The sequence below is a fragment of the Poeciliopsis prolifica genome, unplaced genomic scaffold (assembly GCF_027474105.1).
Source record: "Poeciliopsis prolifica strain line A6 unplaced genomic scaffold, Auburn_PproV2 SCAFFOLD002, whole genome shotgun sequence".
Lineage (NCBI taxonomy): Eukaryota > Metazoa > Chordata > Actinopteri > Cyprinodontiformes > Poeciliidae > Poeciliopsis > Poeciliopsis prolifica.
This window is the reverse complement of record NW_026562377.1, coordinates 16,854,923-16,872,071: the sequence shown is the minus strand read 5'-3', so window position 1 is coordinate 16,872,071 and position 17,149 is coordinate 16,854,923. Positions and strand designations below refer to the sequence as shown.

At 36.9% G+C, this 17,149-nt stretch overlaps 1 protein-coding gene across 2 annotated transcripts in view; it reads right to left on the bottom strand.

The window, feature by feature from the left end:
- The window catches only part of atf6 (activating transcription factor 6), a 30,568-nt gene extending 13,991 nt beyond the window's left edge, over positions 1–16,577 (bottom strand). For both annotated transcript variants that reach the window (XM_055052536.1, XM_055052544.1), the window contains exons 1-9: positions 16,383–16,577; positions 14,690–14,766; positions 14,434–14,509; positions 13,510–13,607; positions 12,688–12,811; positions 11,444–11,653; positions 8,702–8,871; positions 1,805–1,990; positions 1,630–1,721 (exon numbers count right to left, since the gene is read on the bottom strand). In XM_055052536.1, the coding sequence (XP_054908511.1) occupies positions 1,630–1,721; positions 1,805–1,990; positions 8,702–8,871; positions 11,444–11,653; positions 12,688–12,811; positions 13,510–13,607; positions 14,434–14,509; positions 14,690–14,766; positions 16,383–16,482 (1,133 nt within the window). In that variant the 5' untranslated portion in view covers positions 16,483–16,577. The remainder of the gene's footprint in view (positions 1–1,629; positions 1,722–1,804; positions 1,991–8,701; positions 8,872–11,443; positions 11,654–12,687; positions 12,812–13,509; positions 13,608–14,433; positions 14,510–14,689; positions 14,767–16,382) is intronic.
- Positions 16,578–17,149: the final 572 nt, after the last annotated feature.

The following is a 17,149-nucleotide window of genomic DNA, read 5'->3' as shown; positions in this document are numbered from 1 at the left end:
ACCATTAAACTCTCAGACACAGAGTGACAGTAAAAAAGGCAATGTTTTACATCGCGAGCTGATGTCATAGACCAACACAGTTTAAATCATAATTGGAAGTGGAATGAAAAGGATTCATAAACATAAAACATTTCATTAAAATAAATGAAAAAGTGTGCTGGGCAGTATATTTTAGCTTCATGGAGTCAACACTTGGCTCAGTGGGAATGTGAAGGAAGTTAAATTCAGGGCAGTATTAATAGAAAACCTTTGGCAATGATGCTGCCAGCTCTTAGAGTTGTTTTGGTTTGTTCACTGTGATGGGGAGGATACGTTTTCTCTGCCACAGGCAGCATACTCTACACAAGTAAAGAGGGTAAAAAGGGGTCACTTTTTTCCACATTTGTCATGTCCTGTTGACTGTAAAATGTGACTTTTTATGGCTTCCTTTAAAATAATAAAATAATTTCTTTTTTGCGGTCTTGTAAAAAAGGCACACAAATTAGGTGGTCGATGAAGACAGCCGCTTGCTCTGAGATTTAATTGATCAGAATAAAATAAACAAATACAAAAATTTTATTTGTAAACACTTTATTTGTAAAAAAAAAAAAAAATTAAAACCTTGTCTTAATTTTATGTGCTCCACACAGTGTTGGTCTATGGGACAAAATCCAAATAAAATATATCAAATGTATAAAAAGTTCAGCTAAGATGAGAAAAGGAAAACTTATTCTTTACTGAGAACTAGAATACAACCAAAAGAGCATTTTCCCAGCTCAGAAAGTAGGCAGAGCATATCATCTCTCCAAACAAGTCATGCTTACATCTTTGTGGAAAAAGCTATTCCCAAAAGAAAACATTTTTGTAAAATGAAAACAGAATCTGATGTTTTTGTTGGAGATGGAGGCTGAGTTTTAGTTTGTGGAATTACACAATTTCTCCATCTACTGGCAGTAACAAAGCTTTTTTTTTTTTTTTAAATCCCTGTTAGGCTTTTAGTTCAAATTATAATTTGTCAAGTGTTATTACAAACAAAATAAGAAAAATTGCAACATAAAACTTGTTTTAGATGTTTGGGCTCTGTCTTCCTTTGACTTTTGTAAAAACAAACCAGTTTTGAACCATCATTACACATTAGACAAGATTTTGTTTAAACTGTCTGAACAACAAAGGAATAGGGCGCGGGCATGTTACCAATAATTTCCTTCCCAATTATAGCACATGAAACAAGAATGAGACCAGACTTGCACCTTCAACCGAACTAAATGCCAGTCACTGCAACAATGAAGAATTATTGAGATAAAGTCAACGTCAGTGCTAACTTAACATGTTTATTTATGACCAAACCATAAACATTTGGTTTCCTGTGCAGACAAAAAGCAATAAAATACTTCATTGTTTTATACCATTTTCAGCTGGCTTGTTCTGTTAAACCTCCAACATGAGGAAGAATCTTACAATTAGTCATGGGGCTTCCCGTTTGGCTTTCTCCGTTAATTAAAAACATTTACAAGGTTACAATTAGCGGTGGTTTTTGGAACTGTTCAGCAACAAAATTTGTCATCTTCAGCTCTCCTTTAGTTTCAAACAAAACTTCAGCCACCAAATTAAATCACCGTAGAGCGTAAATGGCAACAGAGCGACTCTCACCTTGTTGGTCCCACATTTAGCACCAGGAACACCAGAACCGCCATGAGGCACACCGCTCTCCTCTTGGGTGCGGTTGCTTTAAGAACTGAGTTCTGCAAAAACATTACTTTTATGTTAGTACACCATTTTGTCCCGACTCATTGTCTTCTGAGGCCCCATTCAAAATATTTCTCACCTGACTCAGCAGGCCTTCCAGCTGCTTCTTCAAGTTGCCGTTCTCACTCTTGAGCGCCTCGTTTTCAGACAGCGCAACTTTCAGACGAGCTTCCAGTGAGAGCAGATACTCCTTCTTCTTCTTGCGAGAGAGCGATGCCGACTCCCTGTTCTTTATCATGCGTTGCTGCTTCTGGGACAGCCTGGACTGATGGGAGAGCGCAACAAAGACAGGAACACAAGTTTAAAGGTTGTGTTTATGTTTTGCCCATTTTAATCGAAGACGTGCAGTGACACCCACGACTATTTCACTCCTGGTGAATTTTTTTACATGTTGACATGGTACAGCCAGAATCCTCAATGTATGTCATGTGATGCAACAATGTACATTAGAGCCTTGGAAGGAAACAGTTTTATCAGAGCATGTTCTTCCACGTCTTCCATGACCTCGAAGCAAACCTGGCCCTGCACAATCATGGACAACATTGTGTCATTTAGACAAAAATCTGTCTACACGACAAAATTTAGACAGATTTTGTCTAAATAAAAATCTGTTCATTTTGACATGCCAAAAAACATTATACTAAGGTAAGTACATCAGTTTAGCATCAGTGTTTATAACTTTTTTTTATTTCAAATAGGAGCTACAATGTATGCTCGAGTACCCTCTCTTGAAAAGGGTGGTAAATAAAAGATCAGAAAAAGAAAAGAAAAATAGAATATTACAAGACATGTACAAAGCACAAGGTAAGACAAAAAATAGATTTTTAGTAAAGAGCGTACTGGACGAAAAGCAGACCCAAAAGAGGAAAATGGACTCAACAGTATCACATCTGTTTTCACTTCCATTTATCACAGAGATACAATAATAAACACTCAAATTCAAGTTGTGTTTGTGTCATGGAACCCTTTAAAACAAATCCCAGCCTTAACTGTCCCAGAGACAGCCCTACTACACTCAGCTGTACTTTGGTATGAATATATTTATTACAGATTCTCAGAAGTCAGGAGGTCATTTGTGATGACTGTTTCAAATGTGAGAAAGGATGTGTTTATGGAGTGTGTGACTCGGGAAGGACTGGGCTTACATCCAAGACACATAAACATCCTAAATTTGTATGTGTCCTAAATGTCTGGATGGAGTTGAGACATGGCCGGGCTTCACTTCTGTTGGTCGGAACGAACGTAAAAATACAGAATGCATAACAATGAATTAATGAATTATTCAGTCGTACGCCAGACCTCGCAACTCTTTCTCCTTCACCTCAATGAGAAGAGAAGTGAAATCTAGTCACTGCATCCAAACCTAAATAGTGCATAAATTACAAAGAGCTCATAGGGAATGGAGTACCTGTCCATGCCACCTATGTGCAGGAGTTTTTATTTTTCCAAAGGAATTACTTTCCTCAGGGTCAGCCTCTCTGAACACAGGCCTTCCAGCTCCGATGGCGATTATGTTATTTGTATTTCTGTATTTGTGTTCTGTTTCCTGAGAAACCCCTGTGTCTCTTAGCCCAGAACCGGGAGCCGTGCCATCAGCCCCAGCCTGGGAACGCTACAAGCGGTTACCAGGGCATCAGCCGGAGGGGAGTTTTATATTGACTCGACAATGAGAACGAGGTGTAGAATTTGGGACAGAACGAGGCATGTTTTAATAAAGAGCCTGGGAATTGTGAAGAGGTTAAAAAGGGTTCCAATGCGGGTTCAAGGTTGGTTTTTGTGACGGTGAGAAAAGTCAACAAGAATAGGAATATGCTTGGAAACGTTCTAAGATACAGTGGCCAACTTTAGAGAGTATACTGAGGAGGTCTGTGTGTGTTTATGTGAGAAATGCCAGAAGTCAATTTCCTCTCTGAGGGCTGATGTTCATTCAACTTCTCAACAGATGAATGCAGGTGAAGACAGAAAAGGAAGAGTTGTCGAGGGTAAAACAATGGGAGTCAGTTCCCAGCATTAAGTTCTTAGGAGCTTCCTTTTTTCAAGATTTCAAGGGTCACTGAGAAGGGAAATGAGCTGCATCAAGATTGGTCACTCTGCTGGTGACCAGGATCGGAAGATTTCACACTTGACAGGTAGTGACCGGTGCCTGTGTTGGGAACTGGAAATCAAATATTTTTTACCCAGTGTCAATAAATCTCACAAATAATAATCTCAGCTTGATGCCTTTCCAGCTTTAAACCTGAAACCAAATCAAAAGAAATTTCAATTTACAAAACAAGTGACAAGTTTGAAGATTTTGCTGTTAATGTGCATTTCTCACCATTTATTTTCCATTGAATATTACTTTAGTTTAACGTTTACCATGTTTACCTACTATGTTGTAATTTAAATTATGTAAGCAACATGATATATTTTTGGTAATCATATAGTTTTCTCATTATATGGACAGCTATTTGTACTACAAATCTGTTTTTAAACATGTAGCTGATAAAAGTGAAAAAATAATGTTCAAACTATGGAGCTGGATATAAAGAATAAGCTTCCTTATTGGGGCAGTATTATGGAAACTGTGGGGTTTTTTAGCTTTACACCTTGCTATAATATTATTTCCTCATCTGAATCATACCTGGAATGTTGCTTTAATTCTTTCATGGATGAGAAATCCTCTAATCTGTTATAGCAACCATTCAGCTGTGCACAAAGCCTGGGTGGCCCTAGTTCCTTCTCAGAACTGCAGTTTCCAAGTTTCAGTCTCACAGAGCATTTCTGCCCCCCAATATCCCTACTCAGCTCCTTGAGACAAGCCAGCAGAAATGAACATACACCTGATGCAACTGCATATTTGGTAAGCTCCTTATACAAGCTGCTTCTTGGTGTAAAGAGGAAGCTAAAACGTTAATAGAGGAGCGCTGTTGTGATGACTTCCTGAAGGCAGAGTTTCAGAGAGAGCACGAGTTTTTAAGAGACAAAAGGTACAATTTTAAGCCGTTAAATTACAAAGTAAAACTTCTTTTAAATATTTGACATATAGCATTTCTATAACAACTGAAGTTAACATAGTTACTGTGCTATAAAATGGCGCTGTGTCCCTGGAAAACACAAATAATGCCTCTTTAGCAGTTCACGATTGTTCAACATAATCTCAAGTCAACTTCATTTCAAATGATGGGAGGATTTCTTGCATCCACGAGTTTCAATCTGAGCTTGTCTCCATTGCTGTAGAACACCCGCACATTATAATCCTTGGTTGTGTAGCAGTCCATTACATTACACTGACCCAATCCCCTGATAGCTGTTTACAGCTGTCGCAAAGGGCTCCGTTCTGCATGACACCTGCCTGAAGCGTGTAATCTTTAGCAGCCGTTTGCACACCCAGGCCAAAAACAGTAATGGAAAAAAAAAAAACCCTAAACTAAACAGGAGCAGTGACATCCATGGGCTCACTGAAGACAAAACTTGCAGCAGCAGCACCTGGCTCACGCATGTCATCTTTAGGAGTTATTTTACAATCTCAGCAGCCAGCCAAGCTGAAGCGTGTGAGCACAGCTGCTGAAGACGCAAGTAGTGCATACACTCTCGCACAGCGTGAATCGCCTCCTCAGGCTCTGACTCCACATTCACTGACATCACTGCATTTGCTTAAACTGCCACCAGCTGAAATCTTTGACAGATTTTATGAGACTTGATTTGTTTTGTTAAACATTCAACAAACCTTTTAAATCTAACATCTTATTTTATGAACTTCCACGACTTTCCTTTGGGAATTAACAAGTGTACCCAGCATTCCTCCCTCCCTCACAATTAAGGAACTCAGACCGTCTCTTTGAAACCCCCTATTGCAGATGTTATTGACCCTACCGTCACAATTTGGTATTTGTTTTGGCCACTAGAGTCTGAAATTCCTTCACATCATTCTCTAGATTTGGCAGGAAAAGTGTGTCTCCACGCTTAATTATACCCACAATAACCAGACAAGTTCTCGCATTGTTAGGCTCAAGATGAATTGCCCAGACTAATAAAACAAAAATACTGAAGCATTAGGTCATAACTGAAGGTATTCCCTTTCACATGCATCAGGCCCACAAGTCAGCTTTAGACAACGATAATAAGGAGAAATTTGGATATATATTTCAGCTTTTAATAGATCTTATTTAATTTACAGCTTTTTTTCTTTTCCTGTTTTGTTTTTTCCATAAAACAGGCCAAAGAATAAAAGAAATAAAAACACAATGCCGTGGGGAAAAAAGAGAGAAAAAAAAGCTCTAAGTGCACAATAAAAGTGACATTTGTCATTAAACTTCAGGTCTGCACAACAGAAACAAATAACTAAGATGAAAAAGTAGAAAAACCCAACTAACAAGTCTTAAAGAAGAATCTGAAGGGTTCAGAAAAATGTGAAATAAACAACCGCAAAGACGCATCACAAACTGAACACACCAACATTTTTTTTTTCACATGCTGCCTATCTGCAAAAGTCCCTGCTGCTGAAACGCAGCATCATAAAATCCCTAAAAATCTCAGCTGAGTGGAGTTAAGTGAATCTGAGCGGGAGACATATTGTCTGAATCTTTCACTCCACTTCAGCTACACTTATTGGCAACGTAATAAACAAAGCAGAAAAAAATAGGTAAATCATCCGTGGAACATTATTGTTCCATAAAAGGCTAATAACCATGTCATTTTCTCCATAAATGACATAGAGCACCCTCCGAACTTATTAACACCCCTGGTAAAAATATGTAAAGACCCATAAAATAAATTAATCTTTTATTGCAGTAGCAATAGTTCTCTAGAGAATTTTAGAAATTGTTTTTTTTTTTTTAGTTCTCTTAGCAACCTCCTCACTGTGCGTGATGGCAAAATGAACGTAGCTCTGCACCCTGCAGTGTCTGTCACGGTTTTAAATAAGGGACGCACCGATCAGGCTTTTCCTGGCAGGTTGACCTGAGCTCTGACCTGCCAGTTTGGATATTAACTGAATTTGTTTTAGTTTTGTTTTGCTTTTTAGGAATATAACACAAAACAATAAATTTGCACCATGTTCCAAGATTTTTTTTTTTTCTGTACAAATTGAATCTTTTTCAATGCAGTCTTATTCAGTAACAGTAGCTTGTTGTGACCCAAATCTAATTTGTAAAATGTTTATCAAAACATCCATCAAATTGATTACGTATTGCAGAGTTTCCCCCAGAAAACTTGGTGAGCCCGGTGGTAGGGTTGATAGGGCAGTCATCCAGCAGCCTACTACATTTTTCAGTGAAGACATGTTTAAAGTTCACAGGAAATTTGAAAATATCACTAGGTAATTATGTGTGTCTGCAAGACATTACCAATACCAAAACACCAACTATAAAGCCTTAAGAAAGCCAAATATAAAAAAAAAAAAAAAAAAAACTGGTCTCTGGTACAAACTGTTACAAAGAAAAGTATTTTCTTTGTTTTACAATCACAAATCAGTTGGCAAACAAAATTAATTTGTAGGTTTACATTCCCTATTTTCAACATCAGTTTTGGTGCTTCATTTTTAGAAAATGAAGCACCAATATATATTATATATACAATATTTATATATATTAGGGTCTCAAAATAATAAAATGGTCCTGGGCTGAAGTCATTAGTGTCTACTTTGACAGCCATGGTCCATAAAATGTAATAAATTTTGTCTAGCCATGTGGAAAAACACAATCACCACCATTAAAATGTATATATATATATAAGTGTCTTTCCATCAGCACTTTATTTTCACATATTAAACACAACTTAAAAGTTAACGATTTGTGAAATTAAAGCAAATACAAGAAAAAGGGTCCCAAAGACAGAGTTTGGATTGGACTTGATCCATCCAGTCAGAGTGTGAGCTTGACAATCAAAATGTCATCCATTACATAGTAAGTGAGCATTTTTGTGTGAGCTATAATTTCGTGCAGCTGCAGGAAAGTGCACATGCACATGCCTTTGCATGCCCATACATAAATAACATCTGAAGGCATTATATATTCAATGAAATAATTATCTGGCAGACTAATGTTAAGGAAACGGCTTTGAGCTACAATCTTTAAACTTGCTTGCATAGCTACTATCTGACAGAGGGAGAAAACGAGACAGAGACGCACCGATCCACAAAAACAGATTTAAAATGGAGCCATGTGTGCATCTTAAATACACAAACTGAGACGTAATGTCTTACCATTTTTGTTTAGCCAATAACATTTCTGTTGAGCAGTAGGACTCTGCATGCACCTGATGTTACTAAATGCTAAATCTTTTTTAGCAGCATCTATAAGTACTTTCTGAAGTTTGATAGCACTAAAAGATATTAACTCCACAAAATATAAATAAACTATTTATTAGTTTATAGCTAAACCTATATTTGAGTTAGATATAATGTTATAAAGAGTAGAACAATTAGAGGGCAGTGCACCAACTGTGGCTTTGTGTAATAAAAACAAAACCACAGTTTTTGAAAGGAAGATTAAAAATATAATGAAGTAAATATCCATCCATCCATTGTCTTCCTGTTACCTTCTGGTGAAGTGAATATGTGTCTTTGAAAGGCATTCTTCTATGTTTACTCAACATTCAGAGTGCCTGATCAATACCATGCTTATTGCACTCAATCTACCATGTCTTCCATCTCATTTGAAAAAACAATGGAGAACACATATTTACAAGGAAGACAAAATAAAATTTTGCCGTCTTATATATGTATATTTTAAATGTCTAAAGTGAGAGTCCATAATGTTTGTGTGCACAATATTCTCAAATAACGCTGATATTATAACTTTTTTTTTCAATATTGGAATGAAGCTGGAGCAGCACTAATCTTGTTGACTTCCACAAAACAGTTCAGGACTTTGACTGTTTTTAGTCAATCAAAACCATGATAGTGACAACAAAAGTGTTAATTATTAGTCTCCAAAAGCTCTTAAAACAGGAGTATATGTTCCGTTTCCTGACATGTCAACGTTAATTGACTTACGTCGTCGTCTGAGGAAGGGGCTCGAAGCGTGACAGAAACCAGCGGGGGAGCAGCTACTGGAACATGCTTGTCCTGGTTGAGTGTTGGCACAGCAACCACATTAGCAGAGACGGCCTGTGGTGTCTGGATGTGGAGAAGCTGGCTCGCCTGGGACAGCACTATAGGACTCCCTGAATGAAAGACACAGAGCATGTGTGTCTTTTAAATTACAAGCTTTACTGTAATCATATGTTTACAGAACAACCAACACACTGTGATTACATGAATAGGTGAGTATGACTTGGAGTTTCACGAACAGTAATTAGATTACAGTTATGCAAACCGCATAACTAAGCAGAGGACGCTTTGTCTTCACAGGGAGCTTCACTTTGGATATCTTTGATAATAAGTAGTCTATCTTTAACATTGTTGTTAGGATTAAAAGTATGCCACAAACTTCAGTCACAGCTTGTAAACACCAAAGCTTTGCTCTATCATTGCTGTACAGCATCGTCAGGAACAGATTACACAGTGTGAACTTTGTGAGTGGAGTTACACTTACAGTAAGCAAAACCAGACCTCATCTTTACATTGCTTTTATCCTCTCTATTGGACATTTTTCGAATAAATTATATAGCACGGGTGGTTCAAGACTAATTTTAGGAAAAGTTACTACGTGGCATATGCTATTCTGTTATTAAAACAACCTTTTCAATATTTCTGTACCAAAGAAATAAACCAACATTCATCTATACTAACATGAAGAGTAATAAACAACTGAAAGCAGTTAACTTTTTCTACACATAAAAACTACATTTACTAAAAATAAAGTCTGGTTTATTTTTCTATTAATATGACTGATAATGGGCAATAGTATTACTCCTATTTAATGCAACTCCACTTAATGCTGTGTGAACTAAACTTACAGACTGAGTTGGTCTGCGTTATAAAGTAACTTTTTGCTTTGTTTGACAAATAATTTATGGCCAGTGATTCTCCTGCTCCTCATGCAGCAGGAAGCACAAGCAGCCAATACAGTCTCTGCACCGGGGATATACTTGTCTTTCAAAGAGTGAAAGACATTTCAGCTCTAGAAAAAACTAAGATTTATCAGATTAACAGAATTATGTCAGTAGTCTCAAATACAGTCTTGCAAGAAGTGAACGGTAAAACAGGCAGTGATGCATTTTAAATATGTTTAGCTGTCCAACACTTTGAGTTCCTGACATAAAAGCACCAGATAATCTGATATCAAACTGAGGCTCCTATTTATTTTTTACTTTTACTTTGTTGAGAGTTTGAGCAAGGAGAAAACAAAACAAAAAAAACATAATCAAGTTAAGGGGGGCCAAAAAACAAATGAAAAGGGAATATACATTAATGGTTTTGTTTTCACTGCTGTGAAACTTTTATTGTATAATTTAGAAATTCAAAGAATTGAAAAAGTTCAAACTTGCAAGCGTCCTTTTTTATGAAAAAAAGTTTTTATCAAGTTTCTGCTTTAAAAGCATGAACCTACATCTGATACAGCTCAAGTCTCTCAAAATCCCATCAGCCTGTGGTGTTCTACCCATTTACTTTCAACCTGGCGCTAGATGTTTAAAGTACAGGTGGTGAAGATGTTTGGCACGGTGACCCGAGCCTTTAAACGTCCACATTCCAAACTGAGAGGCTCGTGAGTTATGTATTTGAACTCACACAAACATGGGCCCAAAAAGGGAAAAAAAAAAAAAAAAGAACCAAAAACACAATAATATCTGGTGCTCACTAATGTGAGCCCAACACTTTTGAGTACGAAATTCTGAAAGCAACTCTTACCCAAACAGACCCAGCAAACTTAATGTTTAATTCCGTCAGTGTTAATCAGGTGAAAGCATTTACTAGATTTGTGAACAAATCTCTAATTTGCCAGCAGAACAAACGTTCGCCATCTGTGAGAATAATTTACAAGAATGAAATAAAAAGAAAGCAATGAGTACATATGTTTGCGTGGGAATAGACAGACTGTCCATGGATCAGACTCAAAAGAGTTCATTACTTTTTTAATGAAATGGCACTACCCAGGTAAATAAAACACAGACCAGATTTTCAAACAAACAGCTTGGATTCCCATCTTGTGACTCGATCTAGGTCAGGATGTCTTGTCCTAAACTTTTCAAGATATTGGTCAACACCAGGCAAACACGCCAGAAGTTCAAATGCACTTTAGCAAAGGTCATCCATCCCACCCACTTGGGCTCCATGAGGTGAGATAAGTATTTATTCTGGCTTTCATGGTTCTTATGTAAAATTCCAAATCAAATCCAGCAAAAGACATTAAAAAAAAATCATTGATGACTTTAATGAAAACCACAAACTTCAGCGGATATTCGGATATTTAGGACATTGCTCAACATATTGAGCAATGTTTATGATTTTACTTCCATGTTCATGTTGCCTGAGTATACCAATAAAATGTATGTCATATTTAAACATTTTGGGTGTTCAAGACCTAAAAATCATATTTATTCACTGTTTTCCAATGAAGTAAGTAAGGTTCACTGATGAGAAAAAAACTGAGATCACAGTGCCACCTGCTGGCTTCATCAAAAACAGCATTTTTTTTTATTTTTTAAATTAAACAGAATTAATTGGCAAAGGCGAACAATAAATATATTAATATTTCTAAAATATAACAGAATACGAGACCTGACCTCTTGGTAAGGTGTGGTATTGGAATACAGAGCACAACAAAATAATCTTTTATGCAGTGTGAGAACTGACCTGGTGGGGGTGCTGGTTGGATGCTGATTGGAGCCGGCTTGACAACAGGCAGCACAGTGGTCTGCAGAGGCTGGATGATTATCGTCTTGGGCTGCAAAGAAGCTGCTGTTGCTGCTGAAGCCAAAGGCATGGCTGCCATCAATGGTCTGGGCTGGATGGAGATCTGTGAGCCCATCTGAATTGACCTCTTTACAGGCTGAGCAGGTTTAGCTGTGGCATTGGTACATTTCAATTGCAAGGGTTTGGACGAACAAGATACGAAAGGAAAAAAAAAAAGAACTGGATTTAGCCCAGGCCAGGAAATTTGAATTTACAGTTAAAATAATATCTGGGGGCAGTTCAACTGTCAAAATGAACTGCCCCCAGTTCATTTGTTTGTTATTCTCATTATTCTTTAATGAGAATAACAAACAACCATAGACAATGGTGGAATAATTGCTAAATAAAAAATGTTAGCACTAGAAGCTGCCTTACACGTTAAAACCTTCTATTTTGGTATTACTGGAGCTCCCTGCTGCTTAGCTGGTCAACACCAGGCAAACACTAAATTTGTTATTAAGTGTGCTTTGTACCACCTGATAATTATAAATCTTAGCAAACATCACTTGCGGAGTTGCTTGAGATGGCACTTTTGTTCCATGTCCATATAGCCAGTCACATTTTTTTATTATGTAGCATTATAACTCTTAAATTATTCAAATAAAACAGCTTGCTATTTCTGTGACAGTACAGTGTCTACCAGCCTGTACATAAAAACAAGAAGTCGTCAGAGTTTTCTCGGGTATAAAGGTAGAAAAGGCAAATGATAGTTTTTGGTTTAAAACCCCTCAACCACCATGAGGATACTGCTTTCCTCATGGACCCATTGGCTTGCATGTAAGTGTTTTTAGGGTAACAGTTAAGGGGTTAAGAAGTGATGACATTTTTTTCTAAACAAAGACCACATTTACTTTCTATGAGATTAAATTCTGGAACAAAATCCCAACAACCAGAAATGTGCAGAAACTATTTTCACCTTTAAATGAGAGCTTGAAACTACTGTTTACACCAAATTACAGTTAAAAGTGAAACTGTTTGTCATTATGTCTTGGATATTTTTTTTATTTTGATGAAGTGGTTTATGTAGCTCAATATTTTTCTATTATTCTCTTAATGTATTTATTGTTTTAATTTAATCTGCTTCCCCATTCTCCTCTTAAGCATTTAAAATGACCTTGTGCATGCAAGCCTTAAACATTCGCTACCTCTTGTCCATTGAGTGCTCCTCTTTGCAACCTTCTTGGGTGGCAGAGAGACTTCAGAAAAACCACTGGACTCGGACGAAACTGAAACTGGGGAAAGCCGTGACTGAGGGGACAATGGCTCATCCTGCATGGAGAAATAGATACAATGTAAGATCTCTGCAACAATTTAGCAACAGTTATTTTTAAGTACAAGACCTGAACAGACTTCTACAAACAAACTGAAAGCAGCACCAACAATAGTAATTTGCTTCTACTGCTAAACATGCTTGACTCTTTGGACATGATACAAAGCATAAAGTCAGTTCTAACTAATGCATCTCAAACTTGTGGCGCATTAATAAAATATGAGTGGCTTTTCAAATACTCCCAGCTGACATGTGCGTCCTTGAATTGTCAGTATAATTAGCAGACAAGTGTGTACCGACTGTTGGGCAAAAAAAAAAAAGAAAAACTGTAACCCTTGCCCTTGTTTTGACACACTGTGATAACATCTGCCCGCTAAATTATGCTAATGTGTCTGAAGTTGTTGGCACCTTTTTTTTAATGAGTGGTTGGCCCACAGCTCATACAGACAGTTCGTTATTAATCTGACAAGGTGTTTACAGATTGTATTAATAAGTTTCTTAAATATTATTCTACCCATCAATATTCAATCCACATCTGGAGGAAAACAAAATAATTATTTTTGTGGAAAGTGGATACAGAGATGGTTAGGTATGGAAATGCTCACAACCGAAACAATTGTAAAACAATTTGCATTGGAAATCCAAATTCAAATGCAGAAAGCTGGGGAAGGGCGAAGCTTTGAGGACAGATTCTTACGTGTAAGGACGATGGAGACAAAGCTTCCACCGAAGCAGGAGAGGGGACGGAGCTCAGCGTGTGGGAAGGAGACAGAGAGTCCACATTCACCTCACCATCTGGATGCACAAAGACAGGGACACAAACAATCAAGTCATTAACATGGAAAATCATGCAGCACAGTCCCAAAACCTCTCCTCAAACCGTCACATCTCTCATGCACAAAATTATGATAACATGCAACTTCACTCTTATATTATTAAAACACATTGCAACGATTTTCTTCATTTTCTTTTTAAATGTTGCTTAGTAACAGAGTGACCTTCACTTTTTGCAATCTTTTACATCCTCGCCCTCAAAATCTATAGAATTAAAGTCATCACTAGAACTTTGATTCTATAGAATCAAGGAATCTATAGAACCATAATCCTTCCAACTCGGAAATGGGATCTTTATTGAAAATGTATTGCACAATACCATCAAAAAAGTTGTAAATATAAATAATAACCAAGACTGCAAAGACACTAGAGAAATGTTTTGAATGCCGTTCCTATATCTGCTTATATTAAAGCTCTCAAAGCAAAATTGGGATCAAAATGAAAAGGTTTTAGGATTGCAAAGAAGAGAAATAGAAGAATGGCCACTATACTGGGCAACCATGGACATATTGAAACATACCAATTATTTCCTAATTTTACATTGCATACCATGCTATGCCATAAGAACAATAAAATCAAAACAAAATTGGCATCCTAAACAAAGTTAAACACCAAGCCAAATAAAGTGGAATTCAATATATTGTAAACAAATACCCCTAAATCTTTTTTTTTTCCATCATAAAAAAAATCTAATTCACAAATAAGATTTCTAATTATACGTAATATAATAAATGTTGCATTAATGGAAGCTAAAGACAAACAAAAAATATTACTTCGGTGGCTGTACCTGTGCAGGTGCTGCTTGTGTCCACTTCACTCCAAGGAGGAATATCGATATCAAAATCCAGATGACCTTCATTTGCCTGAGAACCCAAAACATCTTTTTTACCCAAAAAATTAACTTCATGAAGAAATATATTTCAATCAAATGTAAATTGCGACCATTTCTAAGTCTGCATTGTTGATTCCATGTCATAAAACGTGCGCTTACTTGACTGAAAGTGATACACCGTCATCACTAGATCAACTCTGTAGATACTCACATAGGCACCGCTTTCGAGGGCCTCAAGCAGCTCATCTGCATCCCCCAGGTCATCCAGTTCATCAAACAGGCTAAGATCTATGTAGCGATAAGGACACAGACATATTGGTCAGATCAGTTCAGTCATAACAGGAATTTTATCTATTGATGTTGGAAGAAAGAGTGATGATTTTGACATGGCTTCTATAAGCAGATTACTAGTAACACAACTTTTACACAATGTCAAATCAATCTGTAAAATAGGACAGAAATTGCATTGAAAGAAATATGGTGATGTTTTAAGTGACTAGATCAGTTTAAAGATTACGTATGAAATGCAGCAGAGGTTCTATGAAGGCCATCATGTGTTCGACCATACCATTGTATAGAAGATTAATGTTCAATAAGTTCTCTTAATGTGCACCGGCCTGATCTATATATTCATGTTTATGAGCCAAAGATACTGATAAAACAACGTAATAGAGACAGAAGAAACTTTTACCTCCTTAGTTTGACAATTCAAAGATTAACACAGGATCTTCCTGACAGAACACAATCAGAACAACAAAATACATAAATGAGAAGTTGATGAGATAGTCAATACGTAAAAGGCACCATGTTAACTGTGCCACTTGACATAATTTTCACAAATAAACAATAGAAGGTTATACCATGACATTCTAATAATGTTATTGCTGTTATTGCATAATGTGTTTGCATGTTATGCAACAATGTTTTGCAACTAGATCCTAAAGGTTCTCACTTTTCACAACTCTCAGGGCTACTGGTAATCTGTGGCACGAATGCATCTTCTTCAAGTCTGGCACTATAGTTAAAGTGTATCTGTACAAAAGATTCATTTGTCCTTGCGATTAAACTCTGATTCAGTTCCTAGCACCTGTACAAGTAGCATACTGTGTGCATAAGCGGCTCATGAAAGCGCAAAATACAGCACGAAAATAACAAATTTTAAATTTGTGCAATGCTGTATTGAGGAAATATAAAAAAGCTTAATCTCAACAGTGCCTCACAAGATTTACATCAGCACCTGACAGGTCTGAATGATTAATCTAAAGATACACCTCACCTGGATGTCAATACGTATTAAAGTAACGCATTTATCTTTCAAACTACACATAAATCTTGACTTGGTGACTATATGTATCAATCTAACTACACGTTTATTTCATCAAAGTGAAAGCAAAGATACTATCAAATGTCAAAACTCGTGATCTGGATCTAAAATAAGCCTTGAAAACTTAAGAGTACCATGTTAAATTTTAGTGGCTAATTGTAACCATTGTTGTATGTTGTACATGGAAATGTTTGCATGTACATATGTATATGAAAACATATGAAAACATTTACAGAAAAAAAAACTTAAAGCAGACAAAATCACAGTAACTAAGCTGATTTAGGGGGTGTTTGTAACAGTTAATCGGTTTATTTCACTCTAAAAAGGAACTGGCTTTTTACATAAAATGTTACGTCATCTCAGCATCCATAGCACGCTAATGCTAACTGGCTAGCCGAAAGTTGGAAATCGCACCAACAAACGTTACGACGTCAACCTCAAACTTACGCAGAGGTCATTTTAAAACAACAAATCGCCATAGGTGATATATCTTTACATGTTTTATTGTATTAAATCGCTAAACAGTGCCTACCCCCCGCTTCCTTGTGTGGGTGTTTCTAGAAAGAATCAGATGTCTTACCCCACTCTCCTCCCTGATCGATAGGGAACATGCCCGATTCGCTACCCATCACTGGGTATTGTTGACAATTTCCGAAGTTTAACTTTAAGTCGGATGACATCTCCCTTTGAATTCATTAGTGACTTATCGCTCAAACGGAAACCAAGTGAGAGCGAGCGCAGACTCACATCACTGTCAAGTTAAATACACGTCTGTCTTTACGAAAAGTCCTACGGAAGCCGCTGAGGGATCAGTGAGCGCAGCCATGCACTGCCTATATTAGCCGCCAGGATGCGCTGTAGTATTAGTAAAGAGGAATTGCAGGTTGTGAAAGGATGTCTCTGAGTACATGTCCTTCGTGTTCGAAAAAACATACAGTCTTTTACAGCTTAAAAATGAAATTCTGGGTAATTTAAAGAAGATGAAAAACATTCGTCTGGGATAGTAGTTTTAGAAGGTCCAACATGTCTATTATCCCACAAATAAATTAATTATTCCATATTATTTGCATGTATAAAATAAATTAATATTAAATAAAAATATGCATCCAAGGTCATTTAAATGTCTGTAATGTGTTATTTAAATTTGTGTGGTGAGACCGAAAATCATTTATAATCAATTCAGTGAAATTAAATCCGCACAGAACATATAACCGCATGTACAGGTTCTAGTGCACATGTAATCATGTACTTGTTTGACAGCTGGTATACCAGAAACATAAAAGAGAGCCATAGAAAAACAAGCTTGGCTAGTTTTCAAGGAGCGGAATATACATTCTCAACTCTACT